The 21,840-nt window shown below is 23.0% G+C and overlaps 4 protein-coding genes and 4 non-coding genes across 8 annotated transcripts; 3 read left to right on the top strand and 5 right to left on the bottom strand.

Moving 5' to 3' along the window:
- Window positions 1–1,028: 1,028 nt before the first annotated feature.
- On the bottom strand, window positions 1,029–3,995 carry PBANKA_0804500 (rhoptry-associated membrane antigen, putative; the record flags this gene model as incomplete). Its single annotated transcript, XM_034564194.1, has 7 exons — window positions 1,029–1,114; window positions 1,236–1,286; window positions 1,401–1,448; window positions 1,656–2,309; window positions 2,488–3,467; window positions 3,601–3,652; window positions 3,902–3,995. 7 exons carry the CDS (start codon window positions 3,993–3,995, stop codon window positions 1,029–1,031), a joined length of 1,965 nt encoding a protein of 654 aa, XP_034421015.1.
- Window positions 3,996–6,468: 2,473 nt separating this feature from the next.
- On the top strand, window positions 6,469–11,898 carry PBANKA_0804400 (conserved Plasmodium protein, unknown function; the record flags this gene model as incomplete). The annotated part of the gene is made up of 1 exon (XM_034564193.1): window positions 6,469–11,898. The coding sequence occupies one exon, from the start codon at window positions 6,469–6,471 to the stop codon at window positions 11,896–11,898; it is 5,430 nt and encodes a 1,809-aa protein (XP_034421014.1).
- Window positions 11,899–12,784: 886 nt separating this feature from the next.
- PBANKA_0804381 lies at window positions 12,785–12,857 on the top strand. Its single transcript has one exon. It is a non-coding gene; the product is annotated as a tRNA-Lys (tRNA).
- An 869-nt stretch (window positions 12,858–13,726) lies between these two features.
- PBANKA_0804361 lies at window positions 13,727–13,799 on the bottom strand. Its single transcript has one exon. It is a non-coding gene; the product is annotated as a tRNA-Lys (tRNA).
- A 526-nt stretch (window positions 13,800–14,325) lies between these two features.
- On the top strand, window positions 14,326–14,397 carry PBANKA_0804341. Its single transcript has one exon. It is a non-coding gene; the product is annotated as a tRNA-His (tRNA).
- Window positions 14,398–14,902: 505 nt separating this feature from the next.
- On the bottom strand, window positions 14,903–14,975 carry PBANKA_0804321. Its single transcript has one exon. It is a non-coding gene; the product is annotated as a tRNA-Thr (tRNA).
- A 580-nt stretch (window positions 14,976–15,555) lies between these two features.
- Window positions 15,556–18,117, bottom strand: PBANKA_0804300 (DNA mismatch repair protein MSH2; the record flags this gene model as incomplete). The annotated part of the gene is made up of 1 exon (XM_034564192.1): window positions 15,556–18,117. One exon carries the CDS (start codon window positions 18,115–18,117, stop codon window positions 15,556–15,558), a length of 2,562 nt encoding a protein of 853 aa, XP_034421013.1.
- Window positions 18,118–18,870: 753 nt separating this feature from the next.
- PBANKA_0804200 (conserved Plasmodium protein, unknown function) lies at window positions 18,871–20,763 on the bottom strand (the record flags this gene model as incomplete). Its single annotated transcript, XM_034564191.1, has 1 exon — window positions 18,871–20,763. The coding sequence occupies one exon, from the start codon at window positions 20,761–20,763 to the stop codon at window positions 18,871–18,873; it is 1,893 nt and encodes a 630-aa protein (XP_034421012.1).
- Window positions 20,764–21,840: the final 1,077 nt, after the last annotated feature.

Raw genomic sequence — 21,840 nt, 5'->3', positions numbered from 1 at the left:
TTCATAAAAAATATACCCATTGATCAACGCACGATAATAATTTTTTTCACTCATAGTTGCATATTTTTATTGGGAACAAATGCATGTATGTATACATATGCATATTTTTTCTGCAAGTATTTCAAAACTGTATAAGTAATACATTTTAAGGGAATATTGCTCTCCACGTTTTATAGCCAATTCTCAAATATAGAAGCATACTGTGTTGCGAGCGTAATACGAAATATTTGTTTTTTCCTTTTTTTAAAAATGTTGATTTTCTTATCATATACAATACGAAAAAAAAAACGTTGTTATCGGTTAGTTTATCTGCTCGTAAAATTCTCCCTTTTGAAAATTCCTTTGAAATAATTTCATAGAAAATTGCAAATAAACGGAAATTGCATATTTTCATATTGCCCATTTTGTTAAGCATGTGTACTTTTTTTAATATACATGTAGTTATTAAAAAAATAGTTTTAAAAACATATTAAACGAGAATAATATAAATTTCACAATTTTGGAAGTTTTTATTCATTAAAAACAAGCAAACAAAACAAAAATGACATGTAATAATGTTTATATTTGCCGCGATTATAGGTATGGAGACTATATTTATATGATATTAATAATAACATAAAAACAAAATACGGCAAAAAAGTGTTTGCAACCGAAAGGAAGCAAAATAAAACGAATATAGAATTCCATATGCACATCATGTCTAAATAAAAAAATTAAAAAAGACTAAAAATGTATTAAAATTAGAAAAAAAAAATATATCCATTCCATCACATTTTACTTTTTTTTCTTTTTTGCGTTTAATAAACTACTTCGTCTTAAAGTATTGTATATGCAACAATGTGATAGAAATAAAAGGGAAAAAACAAAAGCAAAAAAAACAAAAATAAAAGCATAATTCTGAAACTTTATGATACGCATATGTATATGCTTTTACGCAGCATTGTATATATGTGTCTGCATACACATGTTAATATAGCATGTTATATAAGTTCTTTATTTTATTTATATATAATGAAACTCGTATTTTTTTAATTCATTATATATAAAAGTCCTAAAATAATAATTGTGAGAGAGCTTAAGAAACTTATGGAGCTAGAGTTAGACTCCTTCGAATCTGAAAAAGAGAAAAAAAATAAAAATAAATACATAACCATACAATCATATTGTACACTTAGGAATACTAAAGAATACCCAATAAAAAAAACCTCACAAAGAAGATAAACATGAATAGTTACCATCGTTGCCATCAATATTTTCTGTTTCAGCGATCACAGGGGTATCTTCTTCTTAAAAAAATAATCAAAAATATAGATATGTATATATATAAAAAGACACAAATTATGCATGTATGAATAATGAACTTATTTATTTTTTTGATCATTCTCATTTGCTTAGCATACCATTGTGACTTTCTAACTCCATCATATCGTCATTTGAAAGTTCTTGTTCTGTGAGGAAGAAATGAAAAAAAAAAAATAAATAATACTCAAAATATAAGAAATATTTAGTAAAAAATATTAAATAAAGATGCATGAACAAAAACACGTTATTATTTTTGTCATTAATATTATATGAATTATCATGATTATTACATAATTTTTTATTTTTTAACGTCATCTTTCGTCTCTCGGAAAATAATTTTTATATCCACTTACCATATTCTTCCAACATTTCGTCTGTTTTTTTATTTTTTTTATAAATATCTGTGTGTATATGAGGGGATATGATATTTTCTCCTTTTTTATAAGGAACATATTTTGGATCTTTAGTGGAGTTATTATTTTTTAATTTGTATTTGGTAGATTCATTGTTTGATTTCTCTTTTTTATGTAATGTTGGTGCAAAAGCATCATAAGCATCAGACATATTGTCGGATGGTATTTCATCATTTGTGATTTCATATTCTTCTAAATCTATTTGACCCATGTTGTTTTGGGTATTTTTAGCTTTTATATCTTTAAGGTTTGATTGTTCTGCATTTTTATTTTGGCTTCTTAGTGATTGTTTATTTTTATCTGATTTAACATCTGAAAATTCATATTTGTTTTGGGGTTCTTCATTGAATGAATTTTTATTCTCAAATTCGGTATTGCCAGTTTTATTTAATTTATTAATCATGTTTATAGTACTATCATTTCTTGAACTTGTGCTTGAATTATTATTTTTGCTTCCTTTTTTAACAGCATCTTTTATAGTTTCTTCACTATCAAAGAAATCGTCGAAATACATTTCGTTCTTTTCAATAAAAGATTGAGCAGTTGTTGATGAACTAATATCATCTGCATAGTTGTCTTCATCGGATTCAAAATCTATACAATAGAACAAAGAGAAAAAAAATATATATGCCAATAAAAGGAAAGAAATGAAACAGAGCAGGAACGTTCAGTTTTCATTGCATGCATTTGTATACGCACAAGGGGCTCATATCATTATTTCATAATATTACAATATGCAATAAAAAATAATTTTTATTATTTTTTTTCTCACCATTGTGATCCTTTTCATTATCTGCTTCATCATATTCGTCAGTTTCTAAGAAGCTTTCTTCATTTTCATTATCATCATCCTTTTCATTATCCGCTTCATCATATTCATCAGTTTCTAAGAAACTTTCTTCATTTTCATTATCATCATCCTTTTCATTATCCGCTTCATCATATTCATCAGTTTCTAAGAAACTTTCTTCATTTTCATTATCATCATCCTTTTCATTATCCGCTTCATCATATTCATCAGTTTCTAAGAAACTTTCTTCATTTTCATTATCATCATCCTTTTCATTATCCGCTTCATCATATTCATCAGTTTCTAAGAAGCTTTCTTCATTTTCATTATCAGCTTCTTCATCATATTCATCAGTTTCTAAGAAGCTTTCTTCATTTTCATTATCAGCTTCTTCATCATATTCGTCAGTTTCTAAGAAGCTTTCTTCATTTTCATTATCATCATCCTTTTCATTATCCGCTTCATCATATTCATCAGTTTCTAAGAAACTTTCTTCATTTTCATTATCATCATCCTTTTCATTATCCGCTTCATCATATTCATCAGTTTCTAAGAAGCTTTCTTCATTTTCATTATCATCATCCTTTTCATTATCCGCTTCATCATATTCATCAGTTTCTAAGAAACTTTCTTCATTTTCATTATCATCATCCTTTTCATTATCCGCTTCATCATATTCATCAGTTTCTAAGAAACTTTCTTCATTTTCATTATCATCATCCTTTTCATTATCAGCTTCTTCATCATATTCATCAGTTTCTAAGAAGCTTTCTTCATTTTCATTATCATCATCCTTTTCATTATCCGCTTCATCATATTCATCAGTTTCTAAAAAACTTATTTCTCCTCTGTAGTCGTTTGCATCATAATAATCCTTGTGGGCATTAGAATCATAATAATATTTACCTGAATTGAAATTGTATTTACCATTTTCTATATCGTCATTTAACTGTCTATGTATCCTACAAATTGTTTAAATTTTAAAGTATAATTTTTTATATGTTTATTAATTATTTAGTAAATAGATAAATGATGTATATAAATTAAGCACTTGCAAGCCACAATTTTTAAATTATATTTTTTTTTAAAAAATACCCATTTATGTTAATGGTGCCAACGATGTTTTCACTGATATATTTAATTTCTCCTAAAAAAAAATATAAATTATAAATTGCATGAATGAAAAATAAATAACTCGAAAGAATTTTCTAAATATTATAATAATGTCGTAAATACAATATATCTTTTCATAGAAAAAAAACACAATGTAATGCACTAGTAAAACAAGTCTACGTTGATGAAAATGTTACATCTACATATATGTATACAACATAGGCATGTCCAAAAATATATACAACCATACTAACATATATATATGTATTTGAATTTTCAGTACCTCCATTACTTTCTATAATCCCAGCATTTTTAAAATTATCAAAATATGTTGTAATATTTTGAAAAACAAGTAAAGATAACAACAGGGTATTCATATTGATTGCAAATTAAAAAATAAAAAAAAAGGTGCAGAATTACTCCTTATAATTTGTTGCCAATAAATATTTGTGTATTTATAGCTTTCCAATTAAACAAATAATAACACTAATAATAATAATGATAAATATGTACTACTAAATTTTATTTAAAAATTAAAAATAAATTTTACTACATATCATATACTATTTGTAATATTAAAAAAGTATATATAAATAAAAGGAGCATGTATAATTTTATTAATACATATTTAGACAATGTTTGTAAATGAAACTTTTTATTATAATTTTTAATTAAATATATAATATATTGTTGAAGTGTTAACTTAAACGATACGTGTAATAATCATAGAACAGATACATCGGAAAATAAACTGTATGCATAAAAGCATAATTATATTAAATGAAAAAAAAAATTCAAAGAGAAAAAATATATATTTTCACTTATATTACTAATTAATACGTTTAAAGTAATTTTAACATTATTATTTTTGTAGACAATATATTTGGAATTGTATTACTATTGATAAATCACATTTATTTTGTTACATTGCTATTTTTCTATTTTTTTTTGTCTTTTTTATAAATTTCCATTTTACTAATTTTTTTGGTATATCCGTTTACAAGAAGAATAATTTGATTATGCATTTGAAGTGCCTACTATTTTTAATTATTTATATTGTAAAAAAAAATAAAATATTTCTTAAGTTTATACATTATATTTGGTTATATAATTTATTGAATATACATAGCGTACATATTACTTTGGAGTTGCACTGGGTAGCACATTCTATACCCCTTTTTTTTAATAAATTATTTGCTACTATATTTTTATTTAATCCCCCGTTATTATTTCACCCATTATATATTTTACATGCAAAATACTGGTATTCCATATGATATAATTATTTTATATAGCACATTTCATATGTTTAACATTTTCAGTGCATATGCATGGGTATGGCGCTTTAATGGAATGTTAAAATGCATTGTTATTTTTATTTTATAGATTTACATAACGATAACTAATTCTATTTGGAGATAGTAATTACAAATGCACATTCGTATGTGCAAAAACACTCGCATATATAATATTGATAACCGAAAATAATTGTGAAGAAAAAACACGTTAAATAATGTACCCTTATATATAATGTTACGCGCATAGCCTTAATATTGTGGGAAACAATTTTCAATTTATAGACATTTTGCATGAATAAATTATTACGATAAAATTTTTTTGCCCCGTATTATGGCTATAGTATATTTTTTTAAAAAACGAGTCAGTAGTTGTTAATTCATTACTTTTTTATTATTACGATTTAATTATTGTATTTTTTGATGATCCATTTTTAAGATTATTTTGCACTTTATGGTTTTAGAGTATATGCATATTCGAATTGGAATAGAAATAAAGTTTTATTGAATCCGTAACTTTATAATGATAAAAGTTATGCTCAAATGAAACGAAAACAAGGATATTTCAAAATATTTACATATTTTATAGAAAAAAAATAATTATTTTATATTTTAATATTTTGTATTTTTTCCAAATATGGATATTCCTTTATATAATGTGATAAATTATTAGTGAAATTTTGTCAACTGTAATGATAATTAAATACACGTCCTAACCGCTCATATACGTACGTTGTGTATGAAAATAATTAAATCTTTCGCTATATTCTGTAAATATCTAAAACTCAAATGAAAAAGAATTTAATATTATTTAAATTTTCTTAATTCAATTTATTATTAAAAAAATCACATAAGAGTGTAAAAAATTGGAAATTAAGATTAGCATTTATGTATGAATTAAAATATACAATGTGCTAAGGTAATATATACATTATTAACTGGAATATAAACACATACCACTTGTGGAAGTGCATATATTGATATATATATATTATTCACATAATGATTAAAAATAATGATCAAATCTTAATAAAATTATGTTGGGTAGCTATATAAGGGAAAAATTAAAACATTTGTAGGTTTAACTTAATTTTTATTACGTATTTTTTCACAAGATTTCACCGCCATCTTAAAAAATGCAACATTTTTAATATCAATAAAAAATATATATACAATATATTAAGAAGTAATAGCTTAATCAAAGGCTCCTAGTAATTTAGTGCAAAACCGTCACAAATTTACTACGAATTACTAATAATATAGTGAAGATAATAATATTCGGAAGGGCGCGTAACAAAAATATAAGAGATAATAGCATATTAAAAACTTTACAAAATATTTATGAGCAAGCTAACGAATTATTTTATTATGAACAGCATATACCTTGATGTACACCTAGTTGGTATATGCAGGTTTTTTAAAATTTAACTGTTGCCGCATTTTTTCGGTGAAAATTTTGTTGGATTTTTCGCCATTCCCACGAACTTTTTAAAAAATAAAACGTGGCTGGCTTGTTCATTTTCTTGTTATGTTTTAAAATCGAAACTTACATTTAATGGCTTACCATTTATTCAAGAAATTACAAAAAGTAAGCAATAAAGAAAGCCGAATAAACAAAGAAAACCCAAATGATGGTATAGATAAATGGGTAAAAGATTTGAACGACATAGTTGATAAAACTATTGTTGATGATAGTGATGATGATGGAAATAATTTTCCTGATAAATATTATGTAGTAAATATTAAGGAATATTTAAAAACAGTAAATAAAATTGTAACACACAGTGAAAAGATAAAAAATAAAAAGGGTGATGAATTCAAAAATGAGAAAATAAATATATCATATATTAAAGAGTTTTGTAAAATATTAAATACATGTAGTAGCTTATTAAACAAATTAAAAACTGAAAAAAAAAAAGAGAGTGAAATATTAAAAAAAAATAATATATGGGATATGTTTGAAGAAATAATTTTGAATAGTTCAGAAGTTTTGAATAAAATAATTTGTTTGAATAAAGGCATGTTTCATAAAAAAAATATAAGAATCGACTGTAATGAATTTAAAATATATATAAATTATTTAAATATATTATTTAAAGAAACCCATAACTGCGATATATTGTTTGATGTCTTTTATTTAGAGTTTGAAAATTCTATATCTATTAAATATGAAATTATATTGTTGTTACAAAAATTATATATATATGACAATATAAATTTTTATTTTTATTTATATGAAAATATTGTTTATTCAGACAATATTAATTCATGTTATTATTATAATTTGTTTTGTGTAAAATTTTTTCAAATTTTATACAGTGATTATTATACAGAGGGTACTAATAGCAATAGCAGTATTCATATTAACAAAATAAATAACAATATCAATTTAAATGACCAAAATAAAATTGTGACAAATTTGCATGAGCAATGCATGCTAATAATTAATAAGCTAAGGAAAGGAAAATATTATTACACTGATTATATTAATTATCCGTTTAATTATTCAAGCGATAAAATTATTTACAAAAATAAAAATGATAATTATTATATAAATGAAAATAAGGAATTCCATTCGATTCCTTTGAATAAAACATTTAAATCTTATATATTTGATCATGCTAATGATTTTATAATTCAAAAAAAACTTAAAACGATAGATAAGAAAAGTAACTTATATGAATTGGCAACGGACTCACATGATTTGAGCCGCTTCGGTTCCTCGTGTTCATATTCTGATGATATTAACACAAATTTTAAATCTGTAGAAAATGAGGGGAAAAATAAAACAAAAATTGGTAACAAAAATGATGCAGATATTTCTATTATTAGCGAAAATATAAGAAGACCATATCAAAATGAAAAACAAGAAAAGAGCAATTCGATCAAAGATTGTTCTAATATATCATCATTTAACATAAACAGTCAATTTGGTTCAAAAAAGAACAATTTTAATGAAGCAGAGAAAAACAACATAGAAAACATCAACACGAATAATGGCAATGCTCGAAGTAGTAACGATGATCCAAATGAGGATAGTTTGTACTACTTTAGTTCTGATATTTCAAATGATATAATAAGTGTTAACGAAGAATTTGATGAGGAAAAAAAGAAAAAAAAAAAAATATATTTTTGTGAAGAAAATATATTTTTAATTATATTCCGAAATAATAAAATCCGTACTTTAAGAAATAGTATAGATAATTTAGTACTAAATAGAAACAATTTTGTTTGTGAACTGATAACACTAATGGGTTCAAATCAAAATGCCTACCTAATAAATGAAATTATTTTATTGTTATTATTAATATCGAAAAATAATAGCGAAATTAAAAATATTATAACTTATGAACGAGTAATTGAATGTATATTAAAAACGATAAAAGAAGAACATATTTATTTATTTAACAATTTTGATGAATTATTTTTTTTACATAGTGATAATCATTTTGTTCAGATAAATGCAAAAATAAAGGTCTATTGTTTTATTGATGAAGTATATGAAAATAGTGAAATTGAAAAAGAAAATATAAAGAGAAGCAATTCGAATGACTATATAAGTAAAAGTTTACAAAAGATTGATGAAAATGTCACTACTGATGGAAAATTATATGATTATAATTTTATAGAAATAAAGAAAAATAGCACAGATGTGGATGAAAAATATAATTCTATAGAATTGTATCTTGACAACATTTCAGTAAACATAGATATTAAAAGCAGTCTATTACTTCTTCACTGTTTAATAATAAATAGTGATTTTGTTTTGAAATATATTTATGAGCTAAATATATTAGACGAATTTATTAAATTAGTTCTTAATTTATATAATATAAATATATATGTATATAAAAATATTTTCCACAAATTTTATACTAATTCTTTGTTTATTACTAGCACTTTTATTGATATTATATATAACATAGTAAAAGTGAGTAAGGAAAATAGATCAGTAGATATTAGCTTAGAAAAATTATTACCAATATTCCAGCGTGGAAATTTTTTTGAAGGTTCAATTTTTTTCCTCTTTAAATTTGTGCTAATACATTTAACAAATATATCTAAATATACTTCTAAAAATAATAAAAGACTCATAGAACCGCATGAATCTGTTAAGTCCGACAGTAATTTTTATAGTCCAAAAAGAGAATTTGCAACTAGTGATACTGGAAGCCATACAGTTATGGCCTCGAATAAAAAATGCGAAGTTGTGGAAGGAAGTAACTTGGGTGATAGCTGGAGTGGTCATGAAAAGGGGCCACCAAATTATAATAGCGGAGCGAATAACATAAATAATGAAATGCTTGAAATGTTTAAAACGTTTATTCATACAAATGTTAGAAACATTTTGAGCATATGTTGTAAATTTTTGTACGAAGATGAAAAATATTGTTCTGAATTTATTTTTAGTCACTTGAATGCTACTAAAGGTTCTAACAACAGTGGCGCATATGCAAAGATAAACAAGTCGAAAAGTGTTGAAGCCCTTGAATCAGGTGCACACGAAGAAGAAACTAGCTTTATTCTAAAAAATTATCGCCAAAACAAATATTTCTATTATGAGCATATGCTAATTTACTATATAAACAATTTGAATCAGATTAAATACGTTGATATGCTGTTGATAATTTTTTTTTTCGATAAAAAAAATGTAATCCAAAATTATATATACGAATTTTTTATGTGTTTATGTGAAAAGCATAGTAATATATCTAAATATTTAAATTATGTTTTTTTTGTTCAAAAAAATTTATTCTATTATTATGTTTCTTATATAATGATTAAAATCAAGAAAAAATCATTACAATTCAAAAAATTTATAACCAATTTGAACAAGCTAGTTGATAAAGGAGAAAATATTGATCCCACTAAAAAAAAACATATTGAAAACGAGGTAGAAAGAAAAAAAATATTTTTCTATAAATATATGAAGGACTTAGAGTTGGCACATAAAATATGTAATCTTACTGTTAATGGTATTAATATAAAGGATGAAGAAAATGGTAACAAAAATGATAATGATAATAATAATAGTAATAATAATGTTTTAAACTACCTTAATTTAAATTTTGAAGAAATTGTGTATTATAACTGTATGTATGTGCATATGTATAATGGAAAAGAAAAGAAGTATTTTAAAAAATTAAATAACAGCTTTAATAAAAACATATTAATATATAGAATATACAATTTTTTATGTCAAAACAGCATTGGTATTAGTGAAAAGAGAGTAAAACTAATGATTTCCCTTTTAATAAATAAATTTGTGGCAAAACGAGTAAGCTGCTTAATATGCGTTTATATTAGCATTTATTTACTCAAAGAACAAAATGATAAGGCAAAAAATAAAGTTATAAACATAATTATAGAAAAAAAAATGTTTAATAGCTTATATAATTTTTTAAACGATTTTATAAAATATAAATTTGACAATAAATATTTTTTTTGTGCATTTACGCAAAAAAGTAAAATCGTCGAGCAAGATATACAAAGTGTATTACACATAAAAAAAAATAAATACTTCCTGTTTTATTCATATCAAAAGGATCTTTATTTTATTCATTATATTTATTCCAATTTTATTCATCATAATATATTAACATACTTTTTTAATGAAAGTAAAAAGGAAGCAGGTGAAAGAAATTGCTTGGATGAATTTGAAAAAAGACGAAGCCAAAGAAGACGAATAAGAAATGACTCCCCCAAAGCATCTAAGTATAAGGCTTGTTTAAGTGATGCATCCAAGAAAAAATATAAATATTATGAAATGAACAATGGATTCTCAAATGGAGAAACGGGTTCAGAGAGTTCTTATGAAATTGAGGAAAATTGTACAGATAAGAAAAATTATGAAAACAGTGATTTCAACAAAAGGTCGAATGAAACAGAAGATTATGAGAGTGATGAATCAATTCAAAGAAACCAAATTAATAGAAAAACTAAATATCTTCCAAATAGTATTGCAAATAGAGGAAATAAGAATAAAAAAGGGAAAAATAGAAAGAAAGCAAAATCGCCATCCTTAATCTACATGTGTAATGCTGAAAGAGACAGCCCTGATAGAAGCTCAGACTCAAGTAATTATTATCTCAATGATGAAAAAAATAAAAGCAAAGGAAAAAACAAGAGAGCAAAGTTAAAAAAAATGATGAATGATATTAATAATATGAGGAAAAAACTACATGAAGACGAAATTAAATATATAGAAGAAAAACTATACTTAAATAAAATGATTGAAAAAAAAAATGACATAATAAATAATATTTTATACTCTTATTTATTGATTAAAGAAAAATCAGAAAGAATAGAAGAAGAAAATACTATGTTAAAAAATAAAAATTCATTGCGAGAAAAGGAACATGAAATTCTTATGAACAATAATATGGATGAATTAAAAAAGGAACATATAAAAATATTGGATAATTACGAAAAAATAAATAATGAAAATAAAATATTACAAAATAAGGTTGAACAATTTTCTGACCTGTTAATATATCTATACAATAATGTTAAAGGATGTAGTAAGTACATGGAGAATATTGAAAACTTGAGTTTTTTTAACAACAAAAAGAAAACACACAACATAAATGACCAGACGGATAAAAAATCAGGAACTTATGACCAATTAAATGCAGCCTCACAAGGAAAGTGTTATGAAGAAATATATTCGAATTCATATATGGAAAATTACATTCATCCGAGCCAAGAATCAAAAAGTTACGAACAATCAGTTCCTAATATTCAAGCAGGAAGTTACGAACAACCAGTTCATAACATACATGTAAGAAGTTATGAGAAACCTAATTCACAATATCCTATGAATAATTATGAACAATTTAATATGAACCTGCATATGAAAAGTTATTTGCAAAATGATATGAACCAAAACATGGGTGATCATTTCTACATTAAGAGAAATGAAGATATTGATAAAGAATTATATATCGAAGCAAATACAAACTCAGATGAAAATGAAAACAAATAATTTAAAATTTTTCCTATTTTTTTATAATTGGAAAAGTTTTTTTTTAACCCCGATTTTGTTAAAAAATAAAAAAATTTCCACACTTTATGATATATCTGCAATTATCATAAAATTATTTCAGTATTATGGATATATATGTTTCTTTTTTTTTCTTCCTCTTTTTTAAGTGTAGATATATATATATTTATTCGCTGATTTAATTATGTATTCCCCCGCTCTAAGCATATAAACTGAACATATAAAAATAAAGTATGTTTGTCTTTATGTTACATTTAACTTATTTTTTTAAATAACACAACCTTTATTAAGAATATTTATTTATATACTCTTTTTAACTTCATAATTTTAATTAAACTTTTTTTAACTACTCTTTTAAAGAGTTAAAATGAATATCTTTTATGTAAACAATTGAACAAATGACACATGTCATTACGTAAATCTGCAATATATAGATATTATCTATTATTTTATAAAACTTTTTAACAGTTTTTAAATTATTAGTAATTTTGATTTATTTACAACAAAATGTGGAGAAATCATCAAAACACGAAAAATAACAAATATATTTTTTTTTATAATTTAAAAGTGTTATTATAATCATATTTTTTATAACATAAAAATTATTTTTTTTTTTGGTAAAAATTATTTATTCATATTAATATAACAAATTGTGAATTATTAATTTTTATTCTTTTATATTTTTTTCTATATTAATTATGCATAAATTATTATTATACCATTTTTAAAGTTTTATTATTACTCTTAATATTACTTTATACAAAAATATTTAATAAAACGGAGCAATCAAAATATAATAATATTTAAACGTTATCGAAAAAGAGAAAAAATAAAGAAATTAATTTATTGTAAGTAACAAACGTTAACTGCCTCTTTAGCTCAGTCGGTAGAGCGCCAGACTTTTAATCTGGTGGTCAGGGGTTCGAGTCCCCTAGGAGGCTAACAAAAATGCAGAATCTATAACTTTTTATTAAAAATTTTTTTTTTTAAAAGACAATAAACAACTTGCAATATTATTAAATATATTAAATAAATTAAAATTTATTTAAATTAAAAAATTAAAAATATATTAATTATATGCAAATAACTTTTTTATTTCATTAATTCATTTTCGCATAAAATCTTTATTTTTATATGAAGAATTTACAGTGTATATTATTTTATCAATTTAATTTATTTCATTTATTATTTTTTACTATTATATTACTATTATAAATATTTTATATTATAAGAATGCGTATTCCAATTGTTTTTTTTAACTTTCGATATTTTCCAATGAAGGTAAAATATAAAATGTTTTCTTTCACTATTTTATGTGGAATATTATATTGTATGTTTATAAGAAATAACAAGTTTATTTTAGACCAAGTTGTATTCTTAAACGCTAAAAGCGTGTTCATACTTTATTAAAAACTAAGGAACAAAATTACATAAAAATGCGATTAATATAGTTTAAGCAGCAATTGGCGTAATTGTTTTTATTGCTAAACGATTAGGAAAAATGACATTCATTATAGTTAATGATTTTTTTTTTTTTTCCAATCTTTAAAAAACTAAAAATTATATTATAGTTGTTTTCATATTAATAATAAATTGAAGAGTAATGAATGATAAAAATTGAAAAAAAAAAATTAACATTGTAACAATTTTATTATTGAACTTATTTTCCTCATGTGGAAATTATTTTTGTAATATTTAATAAAATTTATTATATTTTTTCGCATAAAATTATAAATATGACATGAGGGTCCGGTTTATTTATTTCAAAGTATTTTTCTCTCAATTATATTTTACACAAATAAAATGAAAAAGCTACCTAGGGGGCTCGAACCCCTGACCACCAGATTAAGAGTCTGGCGCTCTACCGACTGAGCTAAGGTAGCAATAATGTTTTACTTTAATATGCATTTTATAAAAAATATAATGAAATATATATATTTTTCAACATTTTTACATTACTTAAATAATCAACTTTATGTATATATAGAATTAAAATTATTGTGCTCCTATACTTTTATTTTCAAAAAAATGTTATTTTATCATTAGTTAAACACAGTAAAATTATTATGCTATGGCATATTTATGATTTTAGCATATTAAAATGACATATAAAAAAAGAAACAGTTAAAATATAAAATAAAATATAGTATTAGCAAAAAATCATTGTAAATTATTTATTTTTTTGAAATTATAAATAACTTTTTTATATTGGCTATCAAAAGTGATAGGGATGCATAATATATCAAAATAAAAAATAATCATAAATAAATAAATTAAAAAAAAACATATACTTTTCACAATTTAATATTTTATTGTTTTAATTATATCATTTTTTTTCTTCTAAATTATATAGTTAATTTGTTTGAGAAAAATTGTATTATAAATATAAAAATTTACTAGTATATTAGCGTCCAAATCGTCTAGTGGTTAGGACTCCACACTGTGGATGTGGCAACGCAGGTTCGAATCCTGCTTTGGACAAATTTTCTTTGTTTATTAAAATTATATTATTTTAAATAATGTAATTCTATTACATATAATAAATTTGTGTATGTTTTGTAATAAAATTAAAATATTAAAATGAGATTTTATAATTTATATTATATATTTAATATATAAATTTATAAGTAAGGAAGGTTAATTGTTTTATATATGACTTTTGACAGGGATTATAATTAATATCCCTTAAAATTTTTTAATTTAAGCAAATATAAATTATATACAAAAAATACTATAAAAATAATTTTATCATTATAATAAAATAAATTTTTTATTTTACCTAGGCCAATAGTTAAACAGCTTATATTTTTGATTATAGCTAATTATACTTACATATTTTTTGTTTTATATAAATATAACTATTATTTTTGTATGTATGTATATAATAATATTGTAAAAAGATATATTAAAATAAATATATTTTTGGCAAGTATTATATTTTAAATGACACTATTGTTATTATTATTTATATATCTTAAATTAAAAGAGCCTACAACCGGAGTCGAACCGATGACCTTCCGCTTACTAGGCGGATGCTCTACCAACTAAGCTATGCAGGCACATGTAACTTTTCTTTTTGTATATTCAAATTTAATATTTTTTTAAGTAACAAAATATTATTTTTTTTTGTAAATATGATTATTAAAAATTAATAATAAATAATTATACACAATAATTTATTAAAAATGTATGTATTAATATTAATTTTATGAAGTTTCAATGAATTTTAAAAGTATTTAATTTTATAAAAATCTATAAAGTTCATACTTAGCTAAGCAGGAAAAAAGAAATGAAGACTTTAATTTGGGAAAGACTCATTTGATAATTTAAAAATTAATTATTTTTCCTGTATTATAATGTGATATGTCAATTATATTCTTGTTAGAATATAGTTCCATATTTAAGGAAATACAAAAAAGAATGTGAAGCATTTATTATGTACATATTAAAAAATGAATGGTGTTGTTTAGTTTCCTGACAAAGTCAAGAATATATTCATTGCGTGGCTTTTTTATTTCAAATATTATCATTTATCAATTATGATTATAAAAAAGTGACATATTCACACTATATTGTTTATCTGCTTATTTGTGTACATTTTTTTCCAATTTGAAAAAAATGATGTTCACATTCTTATCTTCACAAGGAACTAAAATTATCATTTTCAAATAATTCAACTAAGAAGTCTTTGTTTTTTTTAAAAAGTGAAATAAATTCTTGTTCATTACTTGCTTTGAATACCTCCTTTAAACATGCCTCACATTTGTTGTGTATTTCAGTTTTTGCTTGGTCATATTCGCTTGAATTGTTATCATTGTTACTTTTAAGTTTGTTTTTAAAATAATGTTTATTTTCAATTGATTCTAATTCTTTTGATTTTTCAAATGATTTGTCAATAACTTTCTGAGGTAGCTTCGCTATTTGTGCTACATGTACCCCATAACTTTTATCTGCAAATCCCTTTTTAATTTCGTAAAGAAATGATATTTTTTTTTTTGCTTCATCAATTTTTGCGGACACATGATTATTTGAGACAGCGGTATGTTCATCCTCTAAATTTGATATTTCATGGAAATGAGTTGCAAATAAGCACAAGCATTTTATGTTATTTAATAAATAATTAGCAACAGACCAACTAATACCAAATCCTTCATATGTTGATGTTCCTCTTCCTAATTCATCAATAATAACTAAAGTATCACTATCAGCATTTTTTATAATTGCCGATACTTCAATCATTTCGGAAAAAAATGTAGATATTCCTTTTAATTGAATATCTGATGAACCGATTCTACACATAATTTGAGAAAAAATCGGTATTTTTGCATATGTGCTAGGAACAAAACAGCCAATGTGTGCCATTAAGGATATTATAGCTATTTGTCTTATATATGTACTTTTTCCTCCCATATTTGGACCAGTGATAATATTTAATCGATTATTTTCTTTATCCATATGTATATCATTTGGTATAAAATTCTTTGTTTGTAAATAATTTGCTTCAACTAAGGGATGCCTTGAATTTTTTATTTCAAGTATCTTTCCATGTTGTTCAACAATTGGTCTAACATATGTAGATATACATTGTGATATTACATAAGCAAAAGAACAAAATATATCTATTTGAGAAATAATTTTTGATAATTTATTAAATGGTTCCCAATAGGAACTAGCTACTTCAATAGCTTTATTAGCTAATTGTTCTTGTGATGTATTATAACTATGCAATACATATTGATATTGTTTACATAAGTCTCTTAACTTATTTGTATTGAATAATATTTCATTTTTATTTACTCTAACCTGATTGTATGTTTTTTTTCTTTGCTGTATAAATATTATATCTTTTTTAACAGCTCTAAATAAAAATACATTAGTATTACAATCTATCAACTTGACATCTTCTTTCATCCCACTATTATTAGAACTAATATTTTTGTTATTTTTCGATTGTTTATCTCCTTTTTTTAGATAATTAATATCTTCTTCTACTTCCGCCCTATGATGTAATATCTGTTTATAAATTTCTTCTTTTTCTTTCGACAGGGCCATTAAATTGTCATCAAAATTTGGAGAAATTAAAAATTGATTTTTTATTATTTGATCGAAGTCTACAGTTAATTCTATTAATTTTAGGAATGAAGTTAAGCTAATAATTATAGATTTTAATGGGATTATAAAATTCTCCTCCAAAGTTTTTTTGTTATTTTTTTTCTGTGTACCATTATTATATTCATCCAATGCATGATAAATATTTTTGGATGCCACAACTGTGTCATACAATTTTACCAAATCTTCAATGGTGCATTTATTATTAGAATTTCCAAGCGACCTATTTTGTATAGCTCCGTGATTATCAGACATATTACTATTTTTTATAATATTGTTGGCAATTTTTAATTTTTTAATGATCAAATCTAAATCACAAACTTTTCTAAGATAATCTGCTTGAATCATGGATCGCAAAGCTTGATCATCATTCATTATTTCAACCATATCTAATCTTTGATTGATTTTTTTTTCATCCCTTATTGGATGCATTATCCATTTTAATAATTTCCTCTCCCCAATTTTTGTTTTACACTTATTTAAAAATTTATACAAGGTCATAGTATTTCCACCATGGCTTTGTGAAAGCATTTGTTGAGATCCCCCTATACCATTTTTTTGTTCTTTTGATATATACGTATTTATATTTAATGAGCAAATAGCTGCTTTATCTAATTTTACATATTTACTAATATTATACCATTTTAATGTACATTTATTTATTGCACTATCTTCATTTAGTAAATTTAAATATTTTATAATACTAGATAATGCTTTGCATGCTAGTGTTAAATTTAAAAAAGATACATAATTTTTTACATCGTCATTTACTTTTATTAATTTTTCCAAATCTGTTTCAATAGACATAATTTGGAAAATGTCTTTATTTAATTCGCATAGCTTTATTTCACATAAATTGCAAATTAATTTTATTCTTTTATTATCTAATATATTATTACATGGTAAATATATTAGTGAATCAGGGTCTGTTTGAATTAATATTGATTCTAGAGTAGTAAAATGATCATTTTCTATATATTCAGATAGCGAAAATTCGTTCGTTGTGCTATTATAAATGCATATTCCTACATATCTAATGTTATTTCGAAGTTCCGATATTAAACTAACCAACAATTTAGTGTCATTTTCCATCATCCCACGAATATTCACCTTTGCATATATATTATTTTTGTCAATTTGTTATCTAAATATGATATATAAAGTATATAGGAATGGCCTTATTCGAGAAAACTTGCATATTATTATTTTCAATTTTCCCTAATACGTATAATGTGCATATGCATGGCTTTATTATAGACTAGAAATATTAAAATTTGTAAAATTTAAATACATTATCTTATTTTTGAGAAAAATAAATGATAAAATTTTTTTACTTTTATGGGAAAACTGAAAAAAATTAAACTAATATTTGAATATGCGAAGTAAGGAAAAAACCATTTATTGAACAGCAAATTTTAGTTTATTTTTGAGACGAAGAAATAAAGTAACCTTTAAGTCTATATATAATGCATATGTATTATGTGCAAGTTTTATTATTACATATTATGCTAATGTGCCCGCGAATGTATATTTTATTGAAATTATAAAAATTTTTATTCTATTAATGTAATCTATTTATTTAAAACGCCAAAAATAGTGATGAGCTTATAAACAAAAATTTTTATTCACAAATTTTTTTTTTTTACAAATATGTAAATTGTTTACTAATTAATACGCTGCTTACGTGTGGAAGTTCAGAAGGTACGAAAAAAAATTATTATTTCACAATGTAAATGCAAGGGGATATAATATATACATATAACAAATGAGACGTTGTTTCATCATGTGTGCGTACATATTGTGGTGACAAGATGAAATTAATAGAAAGATAATACATTTCGGAAATCAGTCTTTTTTGAGCTCCTTATTTACTATGATACCATCGATTGAAAAGAAGGTATGGTAATTTGTTGCATCAAGAAGACACATATAATTGTGTGTATGTTTTTTCAAAGTATCCTGAACAATAAAAAGAATTTGCTTTTCTAACAAAGATTTTTTATTGTTAAAAATTTTATGACTTTTATTATGCTTTGTATATATAAAAAGTTGATGATAAATTAATATTAAAACATGGAGAGGAATACAATCGAGTATATTAAAAGTGTTTTTTATTAACAAATTTGCCATAAGCGTATTCATGTTTTTATCTATATTTTTTTCTATATTATTCGATATATTTGATATATTCAAATTTTTTTCTTCAAAAATGTCGAATTCATTAGTATTAACAAAATCAGCAGATTTATTTGATATATTTTTTCCACTTAATTGTTTGTACAGATATTGTAATAAATTTCTTTGTATTCCTGCTTCACTATATTTTATATTTTTGACAAAATCGGGAATAATGTTATTTATGATGTAAGTTAAAAGTAAAATTTTTTTAAAATAAGACACATTGAATAAATAGTTCAGGTTTTCGAAATTTATTAGAATAAAATTATTTTGATCACAATTATTATTGCTCACATTTATTATGTTTTTCTTATAACTACTCTCTGTAATATTTTTTGTATATTTAAAATATTTGTAATAGCCGCAACTACATATTAATTTTAGCAACATCGAAGATATATATATCATTTTAACTATAGATGATATCTTTCTTTTAATATTTTTAACGAAATAAGAAGAAGACAAAAAAATTATAAAACTCATTATAAGGTTGTCATATATATGTTCTTCATCTTTTTTTGAAATTATATTATTCATGTTTATATCTGAAGTATAGGTGATACTATATTTTTCTTTTTGCAATGAAAGCAGATAAATAAATATGTTATAATAATATTGATTAAAAAGTATATCGTAATAATAATATGCATCACATTTTGATAAATAAAACAAAAGCTTACTAATATTTTGTATATTTAAAATTGGTTCGCAGATATTGTATTCCCTATCTATATCATCACTAATGTGGTCATTCTTATTAGATTTGTTACTATATTGATATTTTCTTCCATTGCGTTTTCGAATTATTTCATTGGTGGGAGATAAGTTGGTACTCCTATGAATTATTGTATTGTGCATACACAAACTTTTTGTAGAGATTTTTAAATGCGTCGAGGAAAAAAGAGAATAAAGATATTTATTTAAAAAATTGAATGGTCGTATACTATTAGTACTAAAACATTTATACAGCTTTATTAGATATTTTAATTTTTGTAATTTTTCGTTGTGATTGTCCCTACTATTATTACTATTATTGTGGTTAAATGATATTATGTAGTTAATTGAATTGTAATATTTGTGAAAATTATATAGTTTTATATTTTTATTCTCCTCTCTTTTTTTTTTTTCATTCGCAATATTGTAATCCGAGTCTAAATTAATTGGTCTACATAATCGGATAGATGAAATCAATAAAATGTTATGAACAAAATTATAATAGCCTGTCTGGAAGTTGTATTTGTATTTATAGATATTACAATTATATATATGATCTATTATAAATTCATTTTTTATTTTGAATATACTATATATTGAAGTATTATTAGCTTTGCTGCATATATAATATATTAAATTTTTGTGAATAAATAAATATTTGTTTTGTAAGTAAAATAGTTTAAAACAAGATTCGATTGATAAATAAGTTCTATATTTATTGTAAATAAAATCATAATAAGGAATACAATTATAAAAGACGTTTTCTTTTTTTATTTTACTAATTTTTTCTATTATTTTTTGTGTAATCAAGATATTTTCTTTTACCTTTGCTGAATTCATTCCCATTGTTATATAAAATGTTTTACCAGCTTACTACTTTTTTTTCACCTCATTTTTCCAATCAAAAAAATACGATATGTGCATTTATTTGATACATCAATAAGATATGAGCCCATGCTTCGTTTATTCAAACTATGCATATATATGATGGTGTACGAATTTATTTTTATTTTCCCTATTTTCAGATGTTTAGTCCCTTTACTTTGTTTATACATAAATTTTTTACACGTAGTTATGCATTTATACTATTTGTGCTGAAGCTGGTGCTAATTAGCCTACATTAGTATGCCTGTTTTAATTCGTCAATTTTTATATTCAGTCATTTATTACACAAAATAATTAAAAATAGTATAATGATGCTGTAGATATACAAATAGCTAGCTAAGTTAGCTAAATATAATTTCTCCCCAAAAATATGTAGGCATAATTTGCAGTCATGCTTGATTAATTCCTTAATTTACAACATTTGAAAATTTTTTCCATAAATTGTTCTAATCGCATAGATATAAATTTATAAATTAATTTATTTATAATGACGCATGAAATTTAAATAAAAATATAAAAAATTATTCCCTGCTGAATAGATGATATCATATGAAAATTTAATTTCATAGGGCACCACAACTATGATAGGGAGTTTATATTTTTTAGGAAAATTCATACCATATATATTGTATATATATGCATGTGCATGTTTTTTCATCTTTTTTTAGTGAAAATATTTATAAATTTGTTGAATTATCTAATAAGATTGTGTTTTATGAAGAAGAAAAAAACGCAATAAAAATTATTTTTTCTATATATGTGTATATCACTAATAATATATATATATAAGTATTTCAAAGAATTGCATCTACCATAATTTATATACTAAATGCTTTTTTTCATTTCTCAGTATAATATAAAACAATGATATTAATATCTTTATTGTTAACTGTTATTTAAAATATTTTGTTTTCGTTAATTTATTTTCATCTATAATTTATTAAACGCGTATGAACAGCTTAGTAATTTTTTCATCCATTAGCATATATAATAAATATGTAACTATATGTGTGCTTGTGTGAATAGTTAACACAATAA

This window comes from Plasmodium berghei (genome assembly GCF_900002375.2).
Source record: "Plasmodium berghei ANKA genome assembly, chromosome: 8".
NCBI classification, from domain to species: Eukaryota; Apicomplexa; class Aconoidasida; order Haemosporida; family Plasmodiidae; genus Plasmodium; species Plasmodium berghei.
This window is presented reverse-complemented; position numbering and strand designations above follow the sequence as displayed.